The following is a 12247-nucleotide window of genomic DNA, read 5'->3' on the forward strand; positions in this document are numbered from 1 at the left end:
GGGTAAAGAGAGAGGGAAGAGAGGGGGAAGAGAGAGGGGGAAGAGAGGGAAGAGAGGGAGAGGGGGAGAGAGGGAGAAGAGGGAGGGAGAGAGCAAGAGGGGGAGAAAGGGGGAAGAGAGAGGGGGGAGTGAGAGGGGGAAAGAGAGGGGGAGAGAAAGTGGGAGGAGAAAGGAAGGGAGATGGGGGAGAGTGATGGGGAGAGAGAGGGAACATAGCGAGAGGGGGAGAGGGAAGAGCGAGGGGGAGAGCAAGAGAGGGGAAGGGGAGCAAGAGGGAGGGAGAGGGTTGGAGGGAGGAGAGGGGGAAGAGAGGGAAGAATGAGAGAGAGGGAGAGGGAAGAGAGAGGATGGAGAGAAGAGAGAGTGGGAGGAGAGAGAGGGAGAGAGGGAAGAGGGAGGAGGAGAGAGAAAGGGGGAAGAGAGAGGGGGAGAGAGAGGGTCAAAGAGAGAGAGGGAAGAGAGGGAGGGATAGTGATGGAGAGAGAAGACAGAGGGGGGAGAAGGAGAGAGAGGGAAGAGAGCCAGAGGGGGGAGAGAGGGAAGAGTGAGGGGGAGAGCAAGGGGGAGTGAGGACGAGAGAGGGAAGAGACAGAGAGGGGGTAGAGAGGGAAGAGAGAGGGGGAGGGAGAGAGAGGGAGAGGATGGAGAGAAGAGAGAGTGGGAGAGAAGGTGGGAGAGGGAAGAGTGAGAGGGGAAGAGGAAGGAAGGGAGAGAGTGGGAGAAGAGGATGGAGGAGAGAGTGGGAGAGATGGAGGAGAGAGAGGGAGGAGGAGAAAAGGAGGGGGGAGAGAGAGTGAAGAGAGGAAGAGGATGGAGAGAAGAGAGTGGGAGAGAGGGTGGGAGTGAGAGGGAGGAGAGGAAAAAGAGGGAAGAGCAAGTGGGGGGAGAGAATGGGAGGAGAGGGAGAGAGAGGATGAAGAGAAGAGAGAGTGGGAGAGAGGGAAGAGAGGGAGATGGGGAGACCAATGAAGAGAGAAGAAGGGGGGGAAGAGAGAGAGATGCAAGTACAGTGTTAGTCTTGTTTATTCTTTTGTGCAAATGGCTTTTCTCTCGAACTACCATAAATGGAATAGTTCACGGAAGTCCAATCTTTAAAGGCGACAAAACTCCCAAGATCAAAGCAAACAAAATATAACGAAAACACGGACAGCGTCAAAGACATTTTTTTCAGCAAAACCAGGAATGTAGCACCCGGATTCCCATGTTTAGGTGCTGGAACAGAAATCTCATCCTACTAGGAAAGCAGGCTTGAGTTTTGTAGATGAGAGACGATGGGTGGCATAATTCAACGCAGGGGTTCCTCAATTCGCAACCATTCATTTAATGATGGTCTGGAATTACGACAGCCTCGGAAAAAGTGTTTTAGGGGCAATAAAGCATTTCTGGCTGATGCAAAATGTTACACTACCACTCCTGTGGCCTTATGATTTTGATCTGCAGGCTTGGCAACTTTACTAAGCACCCTATGAACAGTTACTAACTTATTAAATTACTAAGTGAACAGTTGCTAGCCACCTTATGCTCATATAATCACCATTTGCAATCTTCTCCACTGGCTTCCCCAGGAAGTCAGTGGGGAAGCCAGCGGGATAGCTTGCAAGCTCACTGCTTGCAAGCACGACTCCCTCGTTTCTGCTGGCTGGCTGATTTCTGGAAGGAGCTGAACTCCTTTGGCAGAGTGTAGAAAGAGCTGATATTCTGAAGATTTCGGCTTAATTACTACACCCCGCCAGCCCCAGCCACCCCCCAAAGATGGTAAGGAGCCAAAATCCAGAGAGTAGAATTAGTACAGTAAGGTAAAGAATGTGGTGTGTCTCAGGTGGGTGAGATAGGCCGACTGGGCTAAGCATGTGTCTCTCTTTGTTCAGGATCTTGTTTTGGATTGTAGCAGGGAGAATTTTTAGTTGCTGAGCAGAGAGGCAGCAGGGTAAGAAGGAAGCCCAGGGTGTTGTGGCCTGTCAGCGGCCAGTAGAGCTGGCAGCAGAATCAGACAGTGAGGAGGTTGGGGAGGAAAATGGGCCAGTCCTGGAGTCTGGGGAAGGCTCTGATGAGGGCTCTGTGTCGGAGGCAGAGATGGGCATCTCACAGTTATCAGCTGCCTTCACAGTCAGGCATCAGTGGGGCAGAACAACAGCTGGAGCCTGTTCCCAGGGTGCGCATGCACAGAGTTGCCAGACGAAGGGAACACCTAAGGAACAAGTGTCGACTTGGGAGTAAGACCACAGGTGGACAATTAATGGCCCCTCCCATAGGGAATAAAAGAGGAGCGAAAGGGGAATGGAGCTTGCAGGAGAGAATTAGTTCATTCCTGCATTCTTGCCAAGGATTTTGACGTCTGAAAGATATCGGCCTGGCCACTCTCCAAGCCTGATAAAGGTCAGTAATTGTGAACCATCTTGAAAGACTGTGGACCGGGACTTTGCTGGAGAGGAATTCACTGTAAATTAAATAAAAGGGGCTTATCGGGACGAGGACTCAGCTTCATGCTGCTGGGGAAGCCTAGGTCAGAATACATGGTGCCTCAGAGGGGTGAGGAAGCCCTGAGAAACTGCACACAAGTGACTCTCTGCTCAGGGGTTGCAAATTGTGCTTGGATTTCAGCAGGCAGCTATCAGTGGTGTTCTGACCCCCCTCTCCGTACACCAAGGCACTCCAAGACAAGATTACAAGATCCAGATTGCCAAGATAAGAAATATACACAAGAGCTTCTCCAGCGTTGGTAATGAAGTTGAATCCTGCAAACAGTCTCCTCCCAAAGTCTCTCCTTATATACTCTCTTGAGAGGAGCCTAATTACAACCACCTGGGTCCAATTATCTTCCGTATCTGCGTAGTTCTTCTCTGCGTCTATCTGCCCGCCATTGCCTGGCGTCCGGGACCAACTCCTTTATCTCCTTCCCACTGCTCCAAGCCTCAGGCGCCTCCTGGTGGCCAACCAGCCTCTCTGGTCCCTGCTCGGAGTCGGAACCCTGTCCAGGGTCTTCCACATCTTCCAGAGCCGACTCACTGGGCCCCTCACTGTTGGAGTCTGTTTGCAGCTCCAACGGCTCCTGCTGGGCCACAACACAATGGCTACCAATATTAAACGGCCGTTTGTTACCTCTCGAATCTTAGGGGGCAGACCTGCATATGTAATTGCCAGAAATGGACTCTGAATGTTTGGGTTTATAAACTTTCCAAATGCATCCAGCTGGCCAATGACTCCGAATGCCAGAACACAAAAGCCACCGGTCATATCCAGCGTGGTTCTCGTGACATTCTTAGGTAGCTACAGCCTTCTCATCAGGCAGCCGGTATTAAAGCAAAACAAAGCATGTTCTTTCTGCGCCAACTCAGAAAGTTCAAATTGCCCAAAGAGCTTCTGATTCAGTTCTACGGAGGAATTATTGAGTCTATCATCTGCACCTCCATAACTGTCTGGTTTGGCTCTGCAACCAAACAAGACAGACACAGAGGATAATTAGAACAGTGGAAAAAAACTGTTACCAATTTTGCCTTCCATTGAGGACCTGTATGCTACAGGAGTCAAAAAAAGGGCTGTGAAAATATCTACAGACTCCTCACATCCTGGACATCAATTGTTTCAACTCCTACCTTCAAAACAGGGCACTGAACGCCAAAACAACTAGACACAAGAACAGTTTTTCCCCCGAACGCCATCACTCTGCTAAACAACTAATTCCCACAACTGTCAAATAATTTACTAAGACTGTATAACTATTATTCTTCTCTTCCTTCCTAGTACCTATCTCTTCCCACTTATGATTATAACCACATTGCTTGTATCTTTACAATTTATATTGTTTTATTTGTTTACTAGTACGATTTGATTGTAATCTATGACTATCACTAAATGTTGTATCTTATGATTCTTTATGAAAGTATTTTATTTTTCTTTATGTACAATGAGAGCATATACACCCAAGAGAAATTCCTTGTGTGTCCAATCATACTTGGCCAATAAAGAATTCTATTCTATTCTATTCTATTCTATTCTATTCTATTCTATTCTATTCTACTCTTTAAGAGCCATGGTGGCGCAGTGGTTAGAATGCAGTATTGCAGGCTAACTCTGCTGACTGTCAGCAATTCGATTCTGACCGGCTCAAGGTAGACTCAGCCTTCCATCCTTCCAAGATCGTTAAAACGAGGACCCAGGTTCTTGGGGGCAATACACTGACTCTCTAAACTGCTTAAAGCACTATGAAGCCGTGTGCTATTGCTATTTTCATGTTCTACCCCATCAATTAATTTGAAAAGTACCAACACACCTCCCCATTGTCCTTGTCAATGCTGTGCGATTCGTCCAGGATGCGATCCACTTCCACGTAGTCTGGGTTGAAAGGCTCCTCATCCTAAAAGAGACAGGATAGCGTGAGACGGGATCGACTCCCGCACGAGTATTAGCAACTGGGATTAAACGAGCCACTGGCCGGCTGAGCAATCCGGCCTCCAGAGTCTGCCTAGATTTCTATCGTCACGGGTACCTCGTGGAAGAAGTGCCTCATCTGAGCCATTTTCGTCTTAAACCGTTTGAGCTTCTGATGGATCCTCTTGTCCTTCTCCAGTTGAGCAATGGTGGCCCATTCACAGTGCAAGTAAGAGCTGAGTTGGGGAGAAAAGGAGAGAGAGGAGGGTATTGTAAATTATGGACACCCGGAAGAAAGCACTGGATCAATGGGAAGAGGTGGGATCCTTGGTGTTCCTTGAGCTTGGCTGGGGTGTCAAACTGGATTTTTTTAGGGCCAGATCAACATTGTAGTCCTCATCCCTGGAAAGGGGTGGGGGGGTGTTGGGGAAGCAGGACAGATGCCTCCTGCAGGACCCCACTGGCCAAAATGGGGTGTGTGGGGCCGCCCGAGTGCTCTCCCTGTTCTCAGCCTGCATGGCCTCCTGTAGCACTTGGCCAGCCAAAATGGGGCATGGGGGAGGAGGGCTCACGAAGCCCCCCCACACCCTGTTTTGGTTGCCAGAGGCACCACAGTCCGTTGCTATTTCCAGGCCAGGCCCCGTGGGACAGATTTAAACATCTGTCAACTCCTAAAGTTGTCATGGCGAGGGAAGGTGGGAGGAGCGCATTCCACGCATACTTTCGGTTAGAGTCAGATCCCAGATTACTGCAGCAGGCTTGGGAGGGGTGCACCTCATAAGGGAATGTGATTTACGACAAAGATAGGGGGGGGAGGGAAGGAACAGGGGTAAAGTTCAGCTATAATTCAAACAAAGCTTAGATCTGACTGCAAAAAGGCCTTGCCTAATGGTGCTCCTAATAAATGACTAGTTTTGTATTGAAACTTGGCTCGATACTCATGAATCAATTAGGGCATTTTTAGGAAACCTGACAGCACCCCGCGGAGTGGATCTGGCCCACGGGCCTTGAGTTTGACACCCAAGTTTGGTGGGTTTATGGCAGATATTTCATTACCAAACTATGTGACGTCATTATTTATGTAGGTACGGGTAGTCCTCGACTTCTAATAGTTCATTTAGTTACAAAGTCACGTCGTCTCTGAAAAAAGGATCCCCCCCCCCCCACTTATGATCGTCGCAGCATTGCTATGGTCACACAATCAAAATTCAGATGTTTGGACACCGGGTCATGTTGATGACGGTCACAGTGCCCTGGGGTCTCGTGATCCCCTTTTGCGACCTTCTGACAAGGAAAGTCAAGGGGGAAGCCAGGTTCACTTGGCAACCACATGACTAACTCGAGAAATTCAGTGATTCTCGCTTAACAACAGTGGCAAGGAAGGTTGTAATATGGGGTCAAAACTCACTTAACCAATGTTTCGCTTAGCAACACGTATTCGGGACTCAACTGTGGTCGTAATTCGAGGATTGCCTGTACTCGGTAACATCAACACTGATAGTACCTAGTTGGGTAATGAGACGATTGCAAGAAAATACCCAAGCTCAGAGAGCACCAAGGATCCCGTAGTTCAACCCTGACAACGATTTGGCTCCAGAACTTCGTTCTTTTCCCAAACTGGTCAATCCAAGCATTCCATTAGCGTTTCGGGCAATAACTTTGATGGGATGGGAAACAATGGTACAATGATCCTTGGCATACAACACAGATCTGTGTTTCACCCTGTCAGAGTGCACAATGTGACTGTGAGACAACCCAGGAGCAAGTACAGTAATCAGAGGTTTGTATTTAAATAGTGGTTTTATCTACAAAGAATATGTACATATACATACTTTAGTCAGACCTCAAAAAAACAGCAATTACAGCACGGAAGCACACACGGAGAGATACGGCGCAACAGGGCCTCTTCTTATTACAGGCTCTTAAAGTGATATCAGCCCAAAAACCTTGCTGACTCATTCCCAGCATTACATCATCGTAGCAGCTGGTCAGCTCTTAAATTATTACCCTGACACACCCTTTCTATTCAACGGCCGAGCGCTGGGTGTGTTTGAAAGTGGAAAGGGAGTGGCGTACTTACTAGTTTTTGTATTTCACGAAGAATTCTTCTGCTTCTGTGAACTGCCCGTTGGGGAGCTGCCAATGGAGGAAAGAAACCAACAAAATCAGAGAACTGAAGAGGGAAGGGATTTGTGCCAGGTAAGGAGGATAAACAGAATAACAGAGTGGGACGGGATCTTGGAGGTCTTCTAGCCCAACTCTGTCCTCAAACAGGAGACCCTATATCGAGGGTCCTCAGTCCCATCCACGGACTGGCACCGAAAACCAGGAACCACAAACAAGTGAAGCCCCATCTGTGGGATGTGAAACCGCACCCGCTCCAGTCCCTCGAAAAACTTTTCTCCATGGAACAGGTCTGGTCCTTGGGGACCAAAATGTTGGAGGGTGCTGTCCTATACCATTTACATTGGATGGTTGTCCAACCTCTTCTTAAAAATCTCACCTATAACTTCTAGAGGCAAGCCGTTCCATTGATTAATTGTTCTGTCAGGAAATTTCTCCTTAGTTCTAGGTTGCTTCTCTCCTTGATTAGTTTCCATACATTGCTTCTTCTTCTACTCTCGCCTCTCAAATATTGGAAGACTGCTATCAAGTCACTAGACTTTCTTTTTACTAGATTCGACATTTACTAGATCCAATTCCTGCAACCATTCTTCATATGTTTTAGTCCCCAGCCCCCTAATTATCCTAGTTGCTCCTCTCTGCGCTCAACAACATCTCAACTTTTTATACCGGGACCAAAACGGGATACAATATTCCAAGGAGAAGAACATGATTCAAACGCAGTCTTTGCATCTGGATTCCCAGCCATGATCAAACTCAGGTTGAAAAACATAAAAGAACTTCTATCACGGGTTCTAGAAGCAGCGCCTCCTTTCTGTTGCTAGACTTAATGCACTTCTATTCTAAATGGCTCCCCCGCTAAAGGGCCATTTTGTAAAATAAATAAAAGAACTGAAGACCGGGCTCTGCCAGTTGGCCAGGTGGGGGTGGGGGGGGGAAACGTCATGCTGGAGATGGCTAACAGATTAAGACAAGACCCCCTGCACCTCGCCCCATATGCATCCTGCTCCCTTTCTTCCCCATCTTTTAGCTGCAAATTATGCTTAGTTGCAGTCAGCCAGACGTTCAGACAGGATCTGGCATTTTTATCCACCTATCGAGTCCTTCCCAAGGACCTGGGTTAGGGAGACTGTTCTGACCCCCCTCCGTCCGGTGAGTCACGCTGACACAAGCTTACTGTTAGCCACACATTATTCACAGTAATTACTCACAGACAAGACATTGGCAGCAACCTAGACTCCCACAGATAAGAGATACGCACAAGATTGTGTCCTGCAAAAAGTCTCCTCCCAAAGTTTCTTCTTATATACTCTCTTGGGAGGAGCCAAACCACAACCACCTGGGCCTGATTATCTTCTATGAGTCTGTCTCCGTAATTGCTGCCGTCGCTTCTCCGCCCTTCTCTGCCTGGCGTCAGGGACAAACTCCCTTTGCTCTTCCCCACTGCTCCAGTGCCTGACGTCAGGGTCAAATTCCCTTTGACATTCCCCACTGCTCCATGCCTCAGGCGCCACCTGGTGGCCAACCAGCCTCTCTGGTCCCTGCTCGGAGTCTGAACCCTGCCCAGGGTCCTCCACATCTTCCAGAGCCGACTCATAGGGTCCCTCGCTATCAGAGTCCATCGGCAGCTCCAACAGCGCCTGCTGGGCCACAACAGCAGACGCTGATGTTTTGTGTTGTTAGAGGTGTTGTCGTAGGATATAAGCCGTTCCCAGTCAACCTGCCTTTTGCAATCGACTGATCATGAATTTATCAAGGCTCACGTGTAGTGTTCATGTGATGCTCCCGTTGCTTTCCAGATTGCACCCGAGAGGCCCATTACTCTTGGTAAAACCTTTTACTTTCTTCTGCCATAGTCATTCTACTTCTATTGGCAGGACTTTGCATTTTTTGTGATCTCCTCCAATTATTACCGTCTTTCCCCCCAAATCTTATTTTCTTTTGACCCACGAAATATGGCCTTGGGCTTATTATAGGGGGAGGGCTTATTGTTTTGGGGTTGTCAGGCAACTGCTCCTTGCAAGCGGGCTTCTGAACAGGAGGGCACAGCCAAGGCACGTGGTGCTCTGCCTACTCCCCATCTCCCGCGGCTTGGAACATTTTGGGATAGCAATAGCAATAGCAGTTCGACTTATATACCGCTTCATAGGGCTTTCAGCCCTCTCTAAGCGGTTTACAGAGTCAGCATATTGCCCCCAACAACAATCCGGGTCCTCATTTTACCCACCTCGGAAGGATAGAAGGCTGAGTCAACCCTGAGCCGGTGAGATTTGAACAGCCGAACTGCAGAACTGCAGTCAGCTGAAGTAGCCTGCAGTGCTGCATTTAACCACTGCACCACTTCGGCTCTTAGGATACCCCCTAGGTCCCCCTAGGTCAGTGCATGGAGCTCTGCCCAGCTGGAAGACTCTCTGTCTGGCAGCCGGCCCACAACCATAAAGCGCACTCCTAGAGCAGCCGCTGCTGGAAGAATCGGCAGCCGAGTTTTGGAGTTTGGAAGCGGGAGAAGAAGTTATGCTCGGAGCGCGGTGGTGCCAATGCCCTGGCCAGGACATGGTGAGGCTGGGAGGCATGCTTGCTGGAGGCAGGACAGGCGCTCACGCAACCCCCCCTCTCCAGCCGGGCAGAGCTCCATTCACTGACCTAGGGGGTATCCCAAATGTGCCAAGCCGCGGGAGCTGGGAGGCAGGCAGAGCGCCACGTGGCTTGGCGACTTAGGGATACCCCCTAGGTCAGTGAATGGCGCTCTGCCCGGCTGGAGAAGGGGTTTGCTGGACAGATGGTCACCTCATGGCTGCTTTGCTCCTGAGGCTGGAGCCCGAACGCAAGGGAACAACCACCCAGCAATGCTACCCTCCATCCAGGCAGAACGCCACTCCCCAACCTAGCGGTATCCTGAAGGCGCCAAACAACGTGAGTGCCTTTCCCTCCTCCCCCCAGCTCCCACTTAGCGCCTTCGGGATACTGCTAGGTTGGTGAGCGGAGGGGGGGTTTGTCCAGGGGGCTTATTTTCACAGGTGGTCTTATATTTTTGCCCACGTGAAAAATGTGGCAAGGCGTTAGTTTCAGGACAGGTCATATTTTCGGGGAAACACGGTACTATGAAGATGATTGTTCCTTGCTTCGGTGTTTTATTGGCTTTTAATGTTTGTAAGACACCCAGAGTCACCTCTGGGTGAGATGAGCAACAAACAAGCCAAATGAATGAATGAATCAATCAATCAACCAATCAGTGAAAAGTTAGCTATCTACCTCTTTGTCTGCCCATCCATCCATGAGCCGAGGTGGTGCAGTGGTTAGAGTGCAAGTACTGCAGGCCACTTCAGCTGACTGTTATCTGCAGTTCAGCGGTTCTAATCTCACTGGCTCAAGGTGGACTCAGCCTTCCATCCTTCCGAGGTGGGTGAAATGAGGACCCAGACTGTGGGGGCGATATGCTGACTCTGTAAGCCGCTTAGAGAGGGCTGAAAGCCCTATGAAGCGGTATATAAGTCTAACTGCTATTGCTATTTCCTCCCCACATCTGTCCATTCATTCATCTTTGTTTGTTGTTTCAATGTTTTATTGGCTTTTAATGTTCGTAAGCCACCCAGAGTCATCTCTTGGTGAGATAAGTAATAAACAGGCCAAATGAATGAATGAAAAGTAAAAGTAAAAGGTAAAGTAAAGTAAATCTGTGAAAAGTTAGCTATTTGTCTGGCCCTTTGTCTGGCCCTCTCTCCATTTCCACCCCCGTCCATTCATTCATATTAAATTAAATTACATTAAATAGAGGTCTTAACACTGAGGACAATTACCGTATTTTTCAAAGTATAAGATGCACCGGAGTATAAGACGCAGCAAGGTTTTGAAGAGGAAAATTAAAAAAGTTTTTGCACTCTGCAAACCTCTCCAAAATGGGCCCGTTTCCCCCCCCCCACAAAAAAATTGCATGAATAGCCCTTAGGCGGCTTGTGGGGTGCTCCTGGGGTGGGGGGTGGGGGGCAAAAACGAGCCAAAAAACGGCCCATTTTTTTGGTCAAAAAAAGGTCATGGATAGTCTTTAGGAAGCTTATAGAGTGCTGCTGGGGGCTGGGAGGGGCAAAAATTGGCCATTTTCCGTTCATTTCTGCCCTCCCCAGCCCCCAGGAGCTCTCTGAAAGCCTTCCAAAAGCTATGCATGGCCATTTTGGTGAAGGGGAGGAGTTTCTGGAGGCCAAAAGTGCTGTATTCAGTGTATAAGACACACACAGATTTTCAGCCTCTTTTTTGAGGGAAAAGGGTGCATCTTATACTCCGACAAATATGGTAACCAGTGGAACAGCTTGCCTTCAGATATTGTACGTACTTCATCGCTGGAGGTCTTTAAAGAAGAGACTGGAGAGTCCTTTGTCTTAAATGGTACGGGATGTCCTGCTTGAGCAGGGGGGCTGGATGAGAAGACCTCCAAGCTCTCTTCCAGCTCTATTCTGATTGACTGATCTTATCTAGTCCAGTGTTTTTCAACCTTTTTTGTGCAAAGGCACACTTTTTTTTCATGAAAAAAATCACGAGGCACACCACCATTAGAAAATGTTAAAATTTTTTAACTCTGTGCCTATATTGACTATATATAAAGTGTTTTTCCCACGGCACACCTTACACTATGTCACGGCACACTAGTGTGCCGCGGCACAGTGGTTGAAAAACACTGATCTAGTCTAACCATCTAGCCACTTGTCTTACATCTGCCTTAGGATAAGTAGACTGAGAGCCCAACCCTGCACCTTGAGGGTCTGCTATGAAGAGCCTGGGCAAAATGAGCCGTATGGATTTGGACCCTTCCCCGTCCACCCACCGTCTGGAAAAAGCAAATCCTTACAACAAAGGAGGGCAGGGCCAGCTGGAAAGCCACAAGTCATTCAAGCCTTGGCAGCAGATCAAAGGTTCTCACCTCCTTCTTCACTACCCGCATGGACAGGACCTTGTCTACGATGGCAGCGTCCTCTTCACTCGGGTTCTCCTTCAGGCAGAAGGGGTGGGAGAGAAAGAAGGGATAGTTAGAGAGAGGACTTCATAAAGGCACTCAGAGGGCCACCCTGCCTGGCCTTTGGATGTTTCTGAGACCTTCCATGTGTCCAAAAAAAAGGGAAGAACCTGGCAAAGTCCTCAACCCCAAACACTCTTGTTTGAGAGCTACATAAAGCCACAAATATCAGATTCTGTAACGGCTTTGTTCCATCTATGCACAGGCGTGTCAAATTCAGTTTCACTGAGGGCCACATCAGGGCTGTGGTTGACCTCTGGCAAGAGGGAATTAAGCTGTCAGAGACACACACAGAGGCGTAGCATGGGCCATCCATCAGCCCTCAGATGGAGAGTCAACAGCCCCCAGGTCTGGAGGTGGCTGTTGAGGAAGAAGAGGAACAGCTGGATACAGTGCCTGATGCACGGATGTGCGGAAGGCAGAGGAGAGGAGAGCAGTGGAAATCTATGGGCTGATCCTTGGGACGGAAGAGCCACCGCTGCTAGTGAAGACCCAACTCTAGCTCTGGGGATAAAAGGCAGGGGGCAGAGATGAACAGGTGTGGCAAACAACTATTCATCTTCTGGCCTGCCTGACTTGTTAGCCCACGTTGAGAGAGAAGCTTTTTTCCCAGGGCTGACGGCACTCCTAATTAAAGGAATCTTATGAGTTCATGTCAGAGGATTTGGGGAGCTGGGTCAGAACACTTTCCCCCATTGATTCTGCTTGTCAAAAGGTCGCCCCAGGACACTGCAAAGTCATAAATACGAG

The 12247-nt window shown here is 48.9% G+C and overlaps 1 protein-coding gene across 1 annotated transcript in view; it reads right to left on the reverse strand.

Moving 5' to 3' along the window:
* CHD8 (chromodomain helicase DNA binding protein 8) overlaps positions 1-12247 on the reverse strand; it is a 137042-nt gene that overhangs the window by 67125 nt on the left and 57670 nt on the right. Inside the window, exons 8-11 of the mRNA XM_087714191.1 lie at positions 11405-11473; positions 6449-6504; positions 4487-4604; positions 4271-4354 (exon numbers count right to left, since the gene is read on the reverse strand). Coding sequence (XP_087570317.1) covers positions 4271-4354; positions 4487-4604; positions 6449-6504; positions 11405-11473 — 327 coding nt within the window. The remainder of the gene's footprint in view (positions 1-4270; positions 4355-4486; positions 4605-6448; positions 6505-11404; positions 11474-12247) is intronic.

The sequence above is a fragment of the Thamnophis sirtalis genome, unplaced genomic scaffold (genome assembly GCF_051295495.1).
Source record: "Thamnophis sirtalis isolate CommonGarterSnake01/CBP01778 unplaced genomic scaffold, rThaSir2_p1.2 scaffold_4, whole genome shotgun sequence".
NCBI classification, from domain to species: domain Eukaryota; kingdom Metazoa; phylum Chordata; class Lepidosauria; order Squamata; family Natricidae; genus Thamnophis; species Thamnophis sirtalis.